We start from the raw sequence: 18,602 nt of genomic DNA on the forward strand, positions 1-18,602 counted from the left end.
GAGATTTTTGATTTGGTGGCGATATGCACGAAATTTCTTCTTACGGTGGAACAGAATAGCCTGAGTTTTGCTCGGATTAATCTGCAGCTGTCAGAATATGTACCACGCAATCGCTGTAACCGGTGGTGAAGAAAGCTGTGCCATCTGCATAAAATGCTGTGTGTGAATGTTTGTGAAGTGGAAAATCAGTCATGTAAAAGTTAAACATTGCAGGACTCATGAGCAGATTTGTTTTCCAGAAGAAACTGCGTCGCCGATCTTTAGTTGAAAAGATCTATCTTCTAAGTATGAGTGAGTCATGGAAATTAGGTCACCCGGTAGACCTAGTTGGTTCACATTAAAGACTAAAACTAAGGATTGAAAGGTTTACTACTATCCGACCTGAATAGACACATAGAATAGTTTTTCAAATAACATAGAATAGAAACTAAATTATGTAAAACACTACCACATAAGTTTGTAAAAAGATCACTGACTGAAGCGATCTTCTACATATTATTGTATAATATTAAACCCATCAAGTACGAGTGATAAGTAAGGTTTTGCCTTTTTAGGATCACGGTAACACAAAAATTAAACCGCAGTAATTATACAAAACCAAAGTAGAATAATGGCACAATAGAGCAAATCAAAATAAATCAATCCACCTACTTTTACAATCTATAAACTAAATTTTAGCTGTAGCAGCACTACAAAATCATATATTTTTGTATTTTTGTATATTATGTACCTAGATATAAAATGAATATGGTTTGAGAATGCCTAACTTATAAATTGTGTATCTCCACATTGAGGAGACTTAGCCAGAGCTTAACCTACTCTATTGGCTGATTGAATAGAAATTTCATAGTTCAGAAGCTATAATTTATAAGAGGGGATTGGAGAAAATTAATTTCGGTTTTTATAGGTTTTCCAAAACGATTTTTTTCATATATATTTCATAAACATTAACGAATGATATATCTAATGATATATCTGATATATTTTCATCATCAATCCATAGCCCGCGCTTCTCACTAAATATCACCAGAGTTAGCGATCGACTGCGGCTGTTCGGGTCTAGGATAACATTAGTCTCCTATTTTTCAGATCGTGTTCGATTATCTCGATACATATTATTCTCGAAGCTGTTCGCTGTATCTTCCACCCAAAAAATCAAATCTCAAACGAATGACTTCATTTCTAATACAATCTCGAAGATGAACATGTAGAATTTGTTTTAAACACCCCATTTGAAAGACCTCAAGCTTACAGATGTCAGACGATAACAGTGTCCAAGTCCCGAGAGCAAACAGAAGGATTCGCAAGATAAAAGCGTTCGAAAGAAGCGTATTTTAGTGTTGGTTGTATCATTTCCTCTTTTCCACAGGCACCATCAAAGAAGCAAACGCTCCTACAACTTCGCCATTCGGCTTACAACTTCTGAGGTAGATGCCACTTTTTCTCCGGTATCCCAATGAACTCTTGCTCTAACTCGATCCCTTTTCGATTTACAATAGCGGGCGATCCGTCAGTTGTCAATACTTTTATCTTTTCTTCATTAAATCGCAAGCCATATATCTTGATGAATTCTAGAAGCTTCAACAGCAGCAGTATCAGCGGAACATAAAGTCGGCTAAGAAATGTATTGAATCATATTAAACGCCATGTCTGTTTTTAAAAGCGTTTCGCATAATTACATCCACTACTACTTTAAAGAGCAGTGGAGAAACGACATCCCCTTGGCGAACATCAAGTCGGGTCTCAACTATTTTAATTAATGACCTTTTTGTCACTGTATAGCTTCTAATACTTCTGGGCTTAAATCTGAATCCAGTAATTTTTCACAAGTCACTTTTGAAGCCAACTTTACAACATTAAGAGCTATACGATACTTTTGCATTTCGAGCTATACGGTAAATTCATCAAAACATCCCAGCCAATATCTCTCAGTTTTTGCCGAGTCAATTCCTCTTTTCTATTTATTCATTCTGGTCGTTTAATAGCCTGCTTCAATCACATTAGCTATTAACAGTAGAGAGTCGAATTAAAGCTTTGGCCACGTCAAGGCAGCACGAAGAACAATTCGTTTCTTGGCACCAATAAGCTTTGCAACCTTTTGTAGTGACCTTTTTTTCATCTCTAATCAGTCTCTCGGCTTTGCACTAATTTTTTTTTCGCTTTCGAAGATCTGTCATCATTTCGGGCCTATGCGATTGTGATTTTTTTACACGGGACCTTTTTTTACAATGGACAAATATAAATGTGTGTATATGGTAAACAAAAATATATGTATATATAAAATAAGTGATTAATAGGTAAGGAAATCCCATTAACCTATCAGTATTGTCGCCATTGTAATCAGGATGTTCTTGTAGTCACTCCAAATGTTATTCTATTCGAGGAATAACAAAAACCGCTGAAGAAGTGAACTATGAAGTGAATTATGAACAGTAATTACTTAGTACTGATTATTGTTAAATATTCTGAAAATTTTATGAATATTTATTTCTCAATAATTATAGTTTGCTCTCGTATAATTATTTAAATATTGATTAATATCAAACATCGATTCCAATTAACTTTATCATATATACTTAACAAATAATGAGAAACTTTCAGTGACTTTTCATTCTTTTATATATTTTATATATTGATCTGCCGTTAAACTGAATTTTGCCAAACTGACCATTTAATTTAACTAGCACAATGTTGGTAATGTTCCTATAATACGTAATAACAAATTGTTACTGTAATTAAAATCATTTAATTATTACAACCGTTGGATACTTGTATTTGGTGAGCTTTTATTCGACTATTTGATAGCTAATTTTCAACCACATATTCTGATTCGTGGTCTGTGCATCACCACAAAACTAACTAGGATTAAAATATATTACTAGGATGCGTAGTATTATGATAAAACTATCAGCTGTATATAATCGACTATTATAGGTATTGTTTAATGTCATTTCCACTGTAACACGATTTCAATATAGCACTAAATACATGGTAAGTTAATTGAAGTCGAAACTTTAAACAAACATGACTATGTAAACCTTAATAAAACAGTGCCGTATTCCCAAAAGTCAGGATACATGACATGTCATCTCATATCATGAGTAGATCACTTGTATAACTGGTCCCCTGTATAAAATATATTATTCATTAATCAGATCGGATGGTAATAAAAATCTTAATATATGCCCTTCGTTGATATCACTCACATTTAGCTAATTGGCAAGTATATTTGTTTTACGGAACTCCTTGTTTTATAACCGTTAAATGATGACTCTTTTATATTTGGAATTTGGAGTACCAAATGAGCCCAAACTTGTAGTTCGATTTGCGTTCTACATTTGGATTAGTTTAAGTCTAAATTATTTTCGTATGGCAAGTATTATATGCGCCAAATTTGACATTGGTCTATATGAACGTCAAGATATTTAACACTCTTCGCTAAGGGGAGTTAGCAACTATTGATATGCCTTGGTAGGCATGTTCTTCTATGCAAGGTAAAAGTTACATGGGTACATTTTATTTTATTGGCTATAATATACCAAGTTTTCAGCCACAGTCCCCATGATGCTATCATTGGACTCTCGTACTAAGATCTTTTACGTACATCGCCACAGTAGCGATATTTGTGGCCTGTAGGTCAGCAGTATACAAGAGATACAATAGTAGGACCCAATGCACTGCCTTGTGACACTGATATGGCAGTAGGATTTAAATTTACCGCCATTTGTACTGTAAAGTGTTTGAATCAATACACCAAGTTTTCAGCCACAGTCCCCTTGATACTTTCATTAGGCTCTCGTGAGACGCTAAGATTACGGTGTCTTCTGCGTACATCGTCACAGTATGTTAACCATGTTTGTGGCCTGTAGATCAGCAGTACACAGGAGATACAACACTAAGACCCAATGCACTGCCTTGCGACACTGATATAACAGTAAGATTTGAATTTACCGCCATTTGTATCGTAAAGTGTTTGAATCAATACACCAAGTTTTCAGCCACAGTCCCCTTGATACTTTCCTTAGGCTCTCGTGAGATGCTAAGATTACGGTGTCTTCTGCGTACATCGTCACAGTATGTTAGCCATGTTTGTGACCTGTAGATTAGCAGTACACAGGAGATACAATACTAAGGCCCAATACACTGCCTTGCGACACTGATATAGTAGTAAGATTTGAATTTAGCGCTATTTGTACAATTAAGTGTTTACAACTCATTAAGAACGATTTAGCATATGGCAGAACAATGTATTCTCGTTAATAAACAATATTTCAAAAATAATAAAATTTGGAATGCATGAATATTAATTTAACTTAGTCAACTGTAAAGGGGGTAACTGATAAATTCAAGAAAAAATATCAAGTACACATCGTAGACAAGCATTGCAAATTTTAAGTTGTCTCAGGACTATTCACATAATGAATCAGCAAGTGGCGAAATTCATCTCTCGCCTTTATGGATTCTGAATTTGTACCAAGTATATCGCGTTTGCGGGAATTTTTACTTATTGACTTAAATTTTAAAAATGGGGCGGCTGAAGATGATCAAATGCTATGTCGAAGCTTGTGACAACCATGCTCCATCGATTTCAACATGTGAATGTTAGTTTTAATATTTTAAAAATGATTATATTGACACTGAAGGCAAAGAGCGTTCTGGACAGCCAAAAAATTTTGAAGACGACGATTTGAAATGAAACCATTAGTGGGGACACTGTGCGTGTACTGTCCAGATCTTGCAGTATATGATTACTACTTGTTCCGACATATGAGTCGTGATCTGTCTGAGCAGTGCTTCAGTTATTATGAAGATATCGAAAATGGATCGATTCATACATCGTTCCTTAGAAATAGAATCCGTTGTCTGAAAGATGGACAAAAATAGCGGCTATCGATTGACAATACAATGAATAAAGTACATTATAAAGACTTTTCACAATAATACTAATTTATAGGCCTAATATGTTAAATTTTCATTTCTACATTACAGAAAACTCTATAGTTTTGGCGTTTGTTTGCTAAAAAACAAATAATGTACTGCTGTATTTGTAACTCACGAAGAAAGGTCACAATTACCGAAGCGAAATAACATAACTACATATTCACTAGTGTTAGCTTCAAAAACTTGGGAAGCATAAATTCTCTAAACAGAAATCAACACATTCCTCATTAGTGAATAATAATATTAAATAGAGAACCAAATAATTGAAAGCCATCAAACAGCTTATAATATTTACTAGTCAATAGTAGTTTTAGTAAACTTTATGTTTTTATGAGTATATACAAAATGACAATACAAATATTCAATGTCCATTAAAAATAACAAAACAATCAATCAACAAAGACCAAACAAACACGTATATTCTTCCATTTTACATATTACGTCAATATTTGCAATAGCGAATAAATCTGTACCATTTTTTTCGTAATTAATAAATATTCAATTTCATAGAATTGGGCGCATGGAGACGGAAATACACTTTTTCATTAGTTAAAAGTTTTTAAATTAATAAAATGAAAAGTGGTAGCTTGTTAGATCGACCATGGTTCATTCTATTCTGCCGATTCATCGTCAAAAATTAATAAAAATGTGATAATGCGTAAAAGTTGATCCGGGTACCTTGATAATTTTCCAAACTGTAATATTTCTACACAAATATTCATGTTCCTAAGATAGGATACCTTCAAATTCTAAAAGTTCATGACTTTGTACTTTAAGCGATTTTAATTGACATATGATGGTTTTATACATTGAACTGTGATGAGTTTGTTTGAATTTCAGTACACTAGTCTGAGAGATATTTTCACAACCTTAACATGTCCCGAAACTCCAGAAGCTGTTGATTCCTAAGGGTGGTTTTCAAATTTTTCAAAGATCATCGTTTACATTGTTTCCTACAAATGGCTTTATGAATGAAAGTGCTTGTTTTCATACCTGGTTCCGTTATGACTTAAGATGCAATATCTGGGTATATTTGAGTGGTATGTAGCTGGTCCTCCCATTCACATCACTGGTCGGATTGGCAAATTAATCTCTCGATATATTCAATGTCTAAGTTCTTACTATTTTTCCCACCGTCCTTGTCAACTTGTCAATGCATCACCATCGCATGAAGTGATAAAATATTTGTCATATTCATCTTGAGTATACCTATTCTCTAACTCATTCATTCTCCTGTGCCTCTTTAGACCAATATTTTGGGTGCCAGTAGTTATTACCTGCATCTCGGTCTGGTCCCTTACCGGGAAAGCTGCGCAATCGACGGCTAAAGGTGTAGCGGAGCCTGCGCGACCACCCACGGCCTCGGGCGGTATTGAGGTTCCCAATCCCCTGTATTTAATTTATGAAAAAAGAACCTAGAACACATAGGAGATGCTACAAAGAGAGCACACAACTGGGGCCCCGGGATCGTCACACCCGTACTATGGCCGCGACGCGTCAACCTTGGTCAACACCTCGCAGCCATAACCCCCTGGGGGTAGTTTTACTATGATTAGAATATTGCTGCCAAATACTGCAAAATTTCAAGATGATAATGCGCCCATAAAAACAGCGAAGAATGTTCAGTTTTACTTTAAGGAGCATCACCTTGGTCATCGCAATCACCAGATCTTAGTATAATTTTTATGGGAAGTTTTGAAGCATAAAGAGAAGAATATATTATCATCTCCAATATTATTGAAGATATTGGCGGATATTTTGGCACGAAAACCATATTAAAACATAAATCATGAACATCAAATGCATTTTTTAGAATATTGGTCATTATGGAGAATTATAAGATTTGAAATAGTAAAATGTATGTGGAAAAAAGTGCGGAACGCTATACATATGCGGCACAATTATTTACCACGACGCCTTCAGCATTTCCATCAAGAACTTCTTTTAATAAAGTCTGGATAGTGTTAATATTTATGTATGATGTATACCTGTTGACATATTTGTAATTTAATTTTAATTTAAATTTTTTTAATTTTAATTGAGATTATTTTAAGATAATAGTAAGCTTTTTAATTTATTTTAGCCTAACACCAGGAGCAGATATATTTTGTAATACGGCCCACACTACCTGGCTATCTGTTTTTTTGACTATCTGAATGGTGAATGACTAATACTGGTTGGTCTGTTTTTACCATTACTATCGCTTCGTATCGCCATTCAACAAGTCGCCTCTCGTTTCTATTAAATAAAATAATATTTTTGAGTAATTTAATAATTTTTGTTTACTAAACCCTTTCACATATTATAAATGGCACAATCGCTAGGATTCTGAGAAGATCATAAGACTCAATTAATCGGAATTAATTTAATTATCAAGAAAAAAAGAGTCGAAACATTTCTTGGTGTAGTTAAGTGGAGTTCGGACAAAAGTATAGCAGCTGTAGCTCTAAGGTTACAGAATTAAAAGGGCTCAACGACCGCTAGCCATAAACTATTCCAAGTAAAAAACATTTGTTTTGAAAAACACCTAATCCCTGAACATGCATCACGGTTCCAGGTGCAATGCCACCAAAGGCACCATGAATTTGCTGTGAACTTCCATTTTACATATTACGTCAATATTTGCAATAGCGAATAAATCTGTACCATTTTTTTCGTAATTAATAAATATTCAATTTCATAGAACTGGGCGCATGGAGACGGAAATACACGTTTTCATCAGTTAAAAGTTTTTAAGTTAATAAAATAAAAAAAGTGGTAGCTTGTTAGATCGACCATGGTTCATTCTATTCTGCCGATTCATCGTCAAAAATTAATAAAAATGTGATAATGCGTAAAAGTCGATCCGGGTACCTTGATAATTTTCCGAACTGTAACTTTTTTGTTTCCGAACATCACGGTTCCAGGTGCAATGCCACCAAAGGCACCATGAATTTGCTGTGAATTAGAATAGTCTAACGGAATTTGAACAGAAGATAATATCTCTCACCAAAGGCGAATTGAAATATCTCAGTTTCTTAGCAATAGACTACTGAAGTGCTTATGTAGTCATCAAAATTTTGAAAACCATTCCGTAAATGGATACCATAGAAATTTGGAACCTACGTATGGTAAACGAACGAGATAGGCTGATCTGTTTTTACCCTGAGTATCGCTTTGTATCGCCGTTTAACAAGTCTCCCTTTCTTTCCCTTAAATAAAATAATATCTTTGAGTAACTTAATAGTTTGTCATTTCTAAACCCTTTCACATATTATAACTGACATCCACCATACCATTCGCTTGCCCATTGATCAAATTATTTCTACGTTGTATACGTAAGCAAAACTTAAATAACCTAAGCGAACGTTAGCGAATCTAACTTTTTAATGCCAAATATATATATATATATATATATATATATATATATATACCCATTCATCTATTTTTTGATAAAAATGCGATTAGAATCAAATTAAAATCAATGTAATATAGTATGTCAAGCAATTACCTTAAAATTTCGGTAATTTGCTCCTGTTTTACACGAAGAATATTTTCACCTAAATATTATCAAAACCTAAGATGCACCACAAATTTTTAAACTGCACCAAATTTTGCGTCAATCAATCCTAATTCGTACTATTTTATTTCAGCTCGTTGTTGTTGCTGTTGTTATTGAAATAATTTTTAAATAATGGTACATTTTTTAATCTATTTTAGCTCAGTATCAGTACCAGATTTGTATTCGTCCTAACTTCTTTTCGCTTGTACATTGAACGTATGTTGTGTACGTAAGTAAACTTAAATAACCTAACCCATTGAAGCTATAATGATCTAACCTACTAATACCAAACGGTTTTTATATTAAGCAGCTTCACTCTCATTAATATATTTATTAAAATTAATTTTACCTAAAATATATGCTATTTAAAGCTCCAAAACCCTTTAAATATTCGGATTTTATACTTCATGATATGACTGTCAAGCGCATTTAGCAAATGAAAAATAGAACACAAAAAGTATATGAGGTACACAGAACCTAGATTCATTAAATCTTAAAATGTAATATATAATTGATAAAGAATATGATATATATGATAAGCTATATATATATATATATATATATATATATATATATATATATATATATATATATATATATATATATATATATATATATATATATATATATATATATATATATATATATATATATATTCAATTTGATTATACAAACACAAACCAATAAAAATCATTTTTATTGAAAATGTAATCAAAATTATATCTACCAGCACTAAAACATCAGCTCCCAATATGTGAATAATTTTCACCATTACATAAAATAATATATTTTGCGATAAAAATTTGATTAGTTACATATAGATTTTTTTTCATTTGATGTACTAAACGAATCAAATAAAAATCAATGTAATTTAGTATGTCAAGCAATTACCTTAATATTCAGTAATTGGCTCCTGTTTTACACGAAGAAAATATTCACCTAAATATTATCCAAACATAAGATGCACCACAAACTTTTGAACTGCACCAAAGTTTGCGTCAATCAATCAGAATCCGTATTATCTTGTAATGTCAGTTTATTGTTGTTGTTGTTATTATTCGATAAGGAACGAGTCGTACCAGATCGTGGATTCACGCCGTTTGGTCAATGAGAACGGCGCGTCGGTTGTCGCATCGACAACCCTCGGAACAGTGAGGTGGTCGTAGCGACGGCAAGCGTCATGCAAGCGATCTTTACCCACTGGCGGCGGCGCCGACTACGATCGGGTCGGCGACATCGTCGTCTACATCTTCCTATTTAGAAAATTGATCTACTAACAGAAACAACGAAAATAAAAATTAAATATTGAAATATATACGATATGACTTGAATACTTATATCATTAATATTACAATCTGAACGGTAGTTATTTATTACCTAAATTTCTAAAAAAAATGCATGGCATTACAATATATTATATTCCATCGACTTGTTTACACTAGTTGTTGAGTTGTTAAGGAAAGAAAACAATGTTGTAAATTAAATACATTTTATTTTCTCTCTTCTTTACGTAAATTAATGCACAAAGACGAGTTTGTTTATTTAAATACTTTTTTATTAATTACATCTTACATTACGAATTAATTAATGTATTATTGCCGTCCCGTTGTACTTGCATTAATAAACATCAAGGCGAGTACGAGATTAATATACCAATATGTATTTCCCTAATTAAAATAAAACTAAACTTCTTAATCTAAAGTTAAGAATACACTTATCTTATATATAAAAATGAATCGCAAAATATGTTCCTAAGCGCATAACTCAACAACGCCTGGACCAATTTGGCCAAATCTTTTTTTAAAATGTTCGTTGAAGTTCAGGGATGGTTTTTACGGCGAGAAAAATTAGAATTATTGCTGGAAAAACCCTAAAAATAGCCCTTTTTGTTTGAATTTGTTTCGTGTATCAGTTGACAATTCATCTGTCATCTGTCAAAAGTCATCTGTAACAGACAACTTTTTTTTTTTTAAATTTGATATGACTTGAACTCAAATCCTTTTAATCCGTACGAATTGTTTTATTTATTTAAAATTTTTTATTTGTTTAAAATTTAATTCAAATTTTAAATAAATAAAACAATTCGTACGGCTTAAAAGGATTTGAGTTCAAGTCATATCAAATTTAAAAAAAAAAGTTGTCTGTTACAGATGACTTTTGACAGATGACAGATGAATTGTCAAGTGATACACGAAACAAATTCGTATATCGTGTTTTGTGCAGAGTGTTTAGTTAGTTAGTGTTTGTTTAGTTCGTGATTAGTGAAAAAATAATTTATATTTGATATGCCTCCTATAAGACGAAGCAATTTAGGTAGAAGAACCAGAAATGCTATAAACCAAGCTAATTACCGATCTAATCGTACTGCACAAGAACGTGACGACGGAAATGAACGTGAAAGAATTCGGATATCACAAACGCGTGAAGCGCGAGCGCGACATTCAACTAATAATCGCGCAAGTTTGAATCCAGCTGCTTTCAGTTACGATGTGTCAATTGACTACAGTAACTACCAATGTGTTGTTATTGGTTCTATGAACTTGGTTTGCTCACACTGTAAGGCATTAAAATACAAAAACGAAGCCAATGGATTGTGTTGCGCAAATGGTAAAGTGAAATTGATACAATTGGATCCACCACCAGAACCATTGTACTCATTGGTTTCAGGAATAGGAACAGATTCTATACACTTTTTGACACATATTCAACAATATAACAATTGCTTTCAAATGACTTCATTTGGGGCAACAAATGCAGTTCGAGAAAATTTTATGCCAACTTTCAAGGTATGTATTATAGCAGTTACTCATAATTATTTTAGCGAACAAAATTTTCTGTCACCAAAGTTAAGATGTGTTACTAATCTTCAATTTCTTAATCATTACGAAATATATCACTTAGTCATCATATTATATGGTGATTCAGTTTCAGTGACACTTTTATTATATTTTATATTTGATAGATATTAGTTAAAACTAAATATATACTTTTTAAGATCAAATATTATTTAAGTTTGATCATTGACAATCCATTAATTTATACCACACCATAATATTTTTTTTATTTACAGATACAAGGGCAAATATATCACAGAGCAGGTTCACTGTTACCAGTGTCAGATAGCGACAACAAATTCCTGCAAATTTATTTTATGGGCAATTCACCACAAGAAATTGATCTGCGTTGTGCACATAACAATTTAGTAAAAAGGTCTATTGTAGAACAATTACAAACTTTATTTCATCAACACAATCAATTGATTATATTGTTTAAAACTGCCCTGGATCTGATGCCATCCGATAATCACAAAATTGTAATCAGAGCTGATAAAACACCTGCAGGTCAACATACAAGACGTTTTAATGCACCAACTATTGATGAAGTTGCTATCGTTGTAGTTGGAGAAAACTTGGAATCCCGTGATATTGTTTTACATCGTCGGAATTTTCAATTACAACCTATAAAGGAAACACACCGCTCATATGATGCACTGCAATATCCCATTATATTTTGGCAAGGTGAAGATGGCTACGATTTATCAATAAAAATGATAAATCCCATTACAGGTAACTAAAATATTAGTTTAGCTATGGCGATAATATCTCAGTCACTATATTATGTATTTTAATTTTATATTTGAATGTTATTAAAACAAAATCTGTTTACAGGTTCTGAAACCAACAAAAAAGTCAGTTCAATGAACTATTATTCATACCGCCTAATGATTCGGGAAAATGCAGATAATCACATATTGAAATGTCGGCGATTATATCACAAATATGTTGATGACATGTATGTTAAAATTGAAACGGAGAGATTAACATTCATCAGGTTGAATCAAACCAAACTCCGATCTGAAGAGTATATTCACCTTCGAGATGCGATTAATACTGATGGAAATGCACAGAATGTCGGTCGGATGACTATTCTTCCAGCAACATACATCGGAAGCCCTCGGCATATGCACGAATATGCTCAAGATGCCATGTCGTATGTTCGTCATTATGGTACAGCAGATTTGTTCATCACATTTACATGCAATCCGCAATGGATAGAAATTAAGCAGGAGTTATTACCTGGGAAATCATCCATTGATCGTCATGATATTACAGCCAGAGTCTTTAGACAAAAGTTGAAATCTTTAATGAATTTCATCGTAAAACATAATGTGTTTGGTGAGACACGCTGCTGGATGTATTCTGTGGAGTGGCAGAAACGAGGATTGCCACATGCACACATTTTGATTTGGTTGGTTGAAAAGATAAGGCCAAATGAAGTTGATGCAGTGATATCAGCTGAAATCCCTAATGTACAAGTAGATCCTGGATTGCATGAGGTAGTTATCAAAAACATGATACATGGTCCCTGTGGAACTCTTAATCAAAATTCACCGTGTATGATGGATGGTAAATGTTCAAAACGATATCCACGGACATTAATATCGGAAACAATTACTGGTAATGACGGTTATCCATTGTATCGTCGCAGATCGACAGCAGACAATGGAAAATCAACAATTGTCAAATTAAATTAACAAGATATTGAAATAGATAATCGTTGGATTGTTCCATATTCACCCATTTTATCAAAGACATTCAAAGCACACATCAACGTTGAATCTTGCCATTCAGTGAAATCGATTAAATACATTTGCAAATATGTAACCAAAGGGAGTGATATGGCTGTGATTGGAATTGGTGCAGGGAATTCTAATGATGAAGTTACCCAATACCAAATGGGCCGCTATGTCAGTAGTAATGAAGCAGTTTGGCGAATATTTTCTTTTCCTATTCATGAGAGACACCCTTCTGTTGTTCACTTAGCTGTGCATTTAGAAAATGGACAAAGAGTGTATTTTACAGCACAGAACGCAGTACAAAGAGCTGCTCAGCCACCATCTACTACATTAACCAGTTTTTTTGAGACATGCCAAAACGATGATTTCGCACAAATATTGCTATATTCTGAAATGCCAAAATATTATACCTGGAATCAATCCTCAAGGAGATTTATACGACGGAAACAAGGAAAACCAGTTCCAGGATATACAGATGTATATTCCACCGATGCGATTGGCCGGATTTATTCAGTACATCCAAGCAATGATGAATGTTTTTATTTACGACTGCTATTAGTCAATGTACGTGGCCCAACATCATTCCAACAGTTACGAACTGTTGATGGTGAATTGTGTGGATCCTACAGAGAAGCCTGTCAACGTTTGCAATTGCTTGAAAATGACGCTCATTGGGATCAAACTCTCAATGATGCTGTAATATCATCACACACTCATCAAATACGAACATTGTTTTCTATAATCATATCTACATGCTTCCCATCAAACCCAATTGATTTGTGGATGAAGTACAAAGATTATATGTGTGATGATATTTTGTATCAAATACGGAATAGAATGGGAAATCCAAATATACAAATCAGTGAAGAAATTTACAATGAAGCATTGATTTCAATTGAGGACATGTGCTTGATAATGTCAAACAAAACTATTAATTCAATTAGGCCTGACCGCGCCCAATCGTCCAATGCATGACGCTTTTAACCAAGAGTTGCATCGAGAAAGACTGTATGATCTCAACGCTTTGAAAGAATAAATTCAAACAAATCTTCCACTGTTAAATGAACAACAGAAGTATGTATTTGAAACTCTTATGAAAGTAACAAATGATGAAACTGGAGGGATTTATTTCTTAGATGCACCTGGTGGTACAGGAAAAACTTTTTTTATTTCATTAATATTAGCAACAATTCGCTCACAAAATAAAATTGCACTTGCACTCGCTTCGTCGGGAATCGCAGCAACTTTGCTTGAAGGTGGTCGAACAGCCCATTCAGCACTAAAATTGCCATTAAATATGCAAAGCAATGAAACTCCAACCTGCAACGTTTCGAAGAACCCTGCAATGGCAAAGGTTTTGCAGCAATGTAAATTGATTGTTTGGGATGAATGCACGATGGCACATAAAAAATCTTTGGAGGCTTTAGACAGAACCTTAAAAGATCTACGTAGCAATAATAACCGATTTGGTGGTGCAATGATTTTATTAGCAGGAGATTTTCGTCAAACATTGCCAGTGATTCCACGATCAACGCCAGCTGATGAACTCAATGCATGTCTAAAGTCCTCCAATTTGTGGAAACATGTTAAAGTACTTCATTTAAGCAAGAATATGCGTGTCGAGTTGCAAAATGACCAATCTGGAAACATATTCTCTAAACAACTCATTGACATTGGTAATGGCAAATTTCCTATAGACATGTTGACGGCTTGCTTTTGCTATGACTATAAACAAGTCCCAGGGGCAATCATTAAGTGTTTGTGGTATTAATCTAGAAAACCCATGTTTCTCACATGGTCAATTGTATGTTGCCTGTTCCCGTGTTGGAAAACCATCAGATTTGTTTATCTATGCGCCAGGTAATCAAACAAAAAACATCGTATACCACAAAGCAATATAATGATAATAATAATAATAATTATGATTCACATGATTAACAATAAAGCGATTACTTACTTTTCAATCCTTATATATGTTTTATTTAATTATTTTTTATTCACAACGCCCTATCACCAGGGTGATGGTTCTGTTCAGGAGAATTTTTTAAAATACGTAGGCACAAAAACTGCCACATTACAAATCTTTTTGACAGGACGAAGTCTGTCGGGTCAGCTAGTAGACTATAAAAGTATATTAATTTATGATTTTGGGACGCGAAAGACCTATGCGGCTTTTTACTACCGTGTACATAATGAAAGCACAGCAATGAATAGTTTCGCATTTTTGGAAGAATGTTAATTGTCGTTAAAGAGAGGCCGTAAGAACGAAGAAATATCAATCCCCTGACACGACATGACCACATATCTTGGATTAATTTTTGATAAACGATTAACTTGGAGCTACCACATCAGAAAGGTCATTTCAAAACCCTACGAAATCTCCTCCATGTTGTGCCCGCTACTATGTCGCAGGAGTAAATTACCACCAACTATCAAAGTTATGCTCTACAAGAGCTTAATTAGATCAGTGGTCCTCTTCGGATAAAACAGTTGGTCCAGCTACGCTGCGCCAAATCTGATTTCAAAGCTCCGGCAAGCTTTGTGCGGTCCGTGGTTTGTCTGTAATCGATTTTATGAACCACATTTTCAACAAATTTCTCCAAACTTCAGCCCCGTTGGATAATCCCCTCTAATAATCCCTCTCAGAAGCGCTTGCACCTCGATAACCCACAGCCACCTCTTCAGTCCAAGCGGCCCAAAAGCCCTTCGCGCCCCTGCGCATACTTGCCTTCACGGGCATTCATGAACGTCATTTGATGTCAGCAAGGTTTATAAACCAGCTGGGAACCAGGTTAGAAAAAAAAGTACCATATTTTTGTAGTTGGCAGGTGGTTTGACCTCTCCGCAGTTGGAACACTTGGCTGGCATTTTTCTGTCCTATTTACGGGACCTGGACTCGTGGTTGCCGGCGCACCACGATGGTTATCATGCACTTTGATGAGGGTCAGCTCGTTGTTGAGTGCTTCGGATAATGGGGATGCATTATCACAGCAAGAATACAGTGTATGGTAAATAGCAAGATTATCCGGAAGGTTCAGCCGGAAAAAGATTTAGTCCGTGATAGAACAGGAGTTAACAAGATTTAGTCCTATGAGGAAGAAACAGAGTAATAATCAAGTAGAGTCAAGAGTAAGAATCAGAAACAGTGATGTGGAGTACAAATGACATGATGACAAGCCCTTTGTTAGCCATGTGTTTCCCGTGTTCCGCGCTACCTTTCAATAGTACCTACAATTACCCGGCCTAACCAAACATTTGGTACAAGACGATATTGTATATTGTCCCATGTCATAATTCTTTTCCCAAGTTACAAACATCATTAAAAAAACTGTTAAATGATCAAATAAATTAGACCTATAAAATATACAAACACCAAAGGCATTACATTATTCCTGAACGCAAAACTAAACAATTTTCTCAAATACAAACAACTATAATTGCGTCCCAACAGCAATTATTATTTAAATTTATTGAATTATAGTCACTTCAACAAGTTAACGTTATTAGTGACCTGATATAACTTTTTTTAAATGTATTTTTTACATTTTTACGAGCCGTTGTCGACGAACCAACAATTTGTCTTTGCAGTAACTAAAATCTAGGTATATAACTAAGAGGACCCATCGGTCCTATCTCAGTCTCTGGTGTACTAATGTTTATGTATTAGCACTGCTGTTTTTCTATTACATACGCCTCACTACACTTTACTACTATCGGTATCTGAGGGTCTCGGTATAAGTAATCAGTCATGTAATGTCTGAGTTCACCTACAATACGGAAAACTTGTATTTATATTACTTTTCGCATAATTGAAATTCGTATGTCCATATAGGTTTCAACACTTGCTTTTATAATAGCAATTTATTATACACTGATAATTGTGACCTTCTTCCAATTAACCAATATATTTTCTTATATTTCAATTCCATTTCTTTTCTTTTCTTTTTTATATGTTCCTTCCAGCGAAGTTTTGCATCAAAATTCATGATAGTATCGTTTATTGTTGTTTTATTATCCAGGTTTGAGTCCAATTATTCATATTATCAATTGCCTTTTATAATTTTCGTGGAGCTTTTTCGCTATTGTCTCCAACAGAAAAAATTAGAAACAATTGCAATATCATCAGCAAATGTAGCCATCATATTTTCCATTTGTGGTATATTACATTTGTATAGTAGGTAAATAATTAGCCCCAATACATTATTATACACTTGCTTTCGCTTCTTTTATTGTAGAGTAGGCTTCCTCCTGTTTGACTCTAAATATTTTGGCTCTATTGTAAGATTTCAATAGTTCAGCGTGTTGTTTCGCCAATATTTTGTGTAGCTTATAAAGCTATTTTCTGTAGCTTATATATTTCTGTAGGTCATATAGCTTATCGAAGGATTGCGCTACATCTAAGAATATAGCTGAACATACTTTTCTACCTTTATATGCTTTTTCAATTACATGTATTAATCTATGAAACGAGACAATTGTTGAATGTTTGTTAATAAACCCGAACTGGTGTATTAGCTATTAGGTTTTTTCTCTCTAACAGATCAATTGAAAAGTCATTTCATCAAACCATTTTTTTGCAAAAATAGTTTTTTTATTCAACATAATACACTGATTATAGTGGCCCTCCAATTTTTCGATACCATTTTTGTAGTACGATTTGTCCTTTGCTTCAAAATAGGCCTCAATTTCGGCGATCACCTCGTCATTCGACGAAAATTTCTTCCCAGCGAACATTCTTTTAAGAACAGAAAATAGTCGCTGTGGGCCAGGTCTGGAAAATACGGTGGATAAGGAAGCGATTCGAAGCCCAATTCATGGATTTTTGAAACGGTGCATTGTCTTGGTGAAGCAGCACTTTCTTTTTCTTCAAATGCGGCCGTTTTTCGGCGATTTCGTCCTTCAAACGGTCCAATAACGCTATGTAATAGTCGCTATTGATGGTCCTTCATTTTTCAAGGTAGTCAATGAAAAATTATTCCATGCGCTTCCCAAAATACAGACGCCATAACGTTGCCAACCGACTGTTACGTTTTCCACCTTTTGGAGCGGGTTCATGGTGTGCAGTCCACTCGGATGACTGTCGATTTGACTTCGGAGGGAAATGATGGAGCCATGTTTCATCCATTCTCATATATCGATGCAAAAACTCGGGTTTATTACGCTTGATCATCTTCAAACACCGCTCCGAATCATTAACTCGTCGTTGCTTTTGGTCAAAACTGAGCTCGCACGGCATCCACTTTGCACAGAGCTTTCTCATACCCAAATATTCGTCAACGATATGCGTTCAGTTGATATCTTTAGAGTGTCTGCTATTTCATTCAATTTACGGTCATTCAAAATTATTTTGTGGATTTCTAAATGTTTTCGTCGGTAACAACCTCTCTTGGGCGTCCACTGCGTTCACCGTCTTCGGCGCTCATTTCACCACGTCTAAACACAGCATACCAATCCTTGACGGTTGATTTTCCTAGGGCAGTGTCCGGAAACTCGGCATCAAGCCAAGTTTTTGCTTCAACTGTATTTTTCCCCTCAAAAAGCAAT

General features: G+C 34.4%; 2 protein-coding genes across 2 annotated transcripts in view; one reads left to right on the plus strand and one right to left on the minus strand.

The window, feature by feature from the left end:
- Positions 1-9,619, minus strand: part of Lar (tyrosine-protein phosphatase Lar) — a 1,580,452-nt gene extending 1,570,833 nt beyond the window's left edge. Inside the window, exon 1 of the mRNA XM_076407753.1 lies at positions 9,374-9,619. The gene's annotated coding sequence lies outside the window, so the exon portion shown is untranslated. The remainder of the gene's footprint in view (positions 1-9,373) is intronic.
- A 1,946-nt stretch (positions 9,620-11,565) lies between these two features.
- Positions 11,566-13,020, plus strand: LOC143198211 (uncharacterized). Its single transcript, XM_076407322.1, has 2 exons — positions 11,566-12,048; positions 12,151-13,020. The coding sequence occupies exons 1-2, from the start codon at positions 11,634-11,636 to the stop codon at positions 13,014-13,016; spliced, it is 1,281 nt and encodes a 426-aa protein (XP_076263437.1). The 5' UTR covers positions 11,566-11,633; the 3' UTR covers positions 13,017-13,020.
- Positions 13,021-18,602: the final 5,582 nt, after the last annotated feature.

Source organism: Rhynchophorus ferrugineus, unplaced genomic scaffold (assembly GCF_030347505.1).
Source record: "Rhynchophorus ferrugineus isolate W39M unplaced genomic scaffold, kcgeb_rfMv2 rfM6, whole genome shotgun sequence".
NCBI classification, from domain to species: domain Eukaryota; kingdom Metazoa; phylum Arthropoda; class Insecta; order Coleoptera; family Curculionidae; genus Rhynchophorus; species Rhynchophorus ferrugineus.

Coding starts and splice junctions, on each gene's coding strand:
- LOC143198211 (XM_076407322.1), top strand. CDS start 11,634: ATGGGCAATTCACCACAAGAAATTGATCTGCGTTGTGCACATAACAAT. Junction 12,049..12,150: donor AATGATAAATCCCATTACAG/GTAACTAAAATA, acceptor ATCTGTTTACAG/GTTCTGAAACCAACAAAAAA.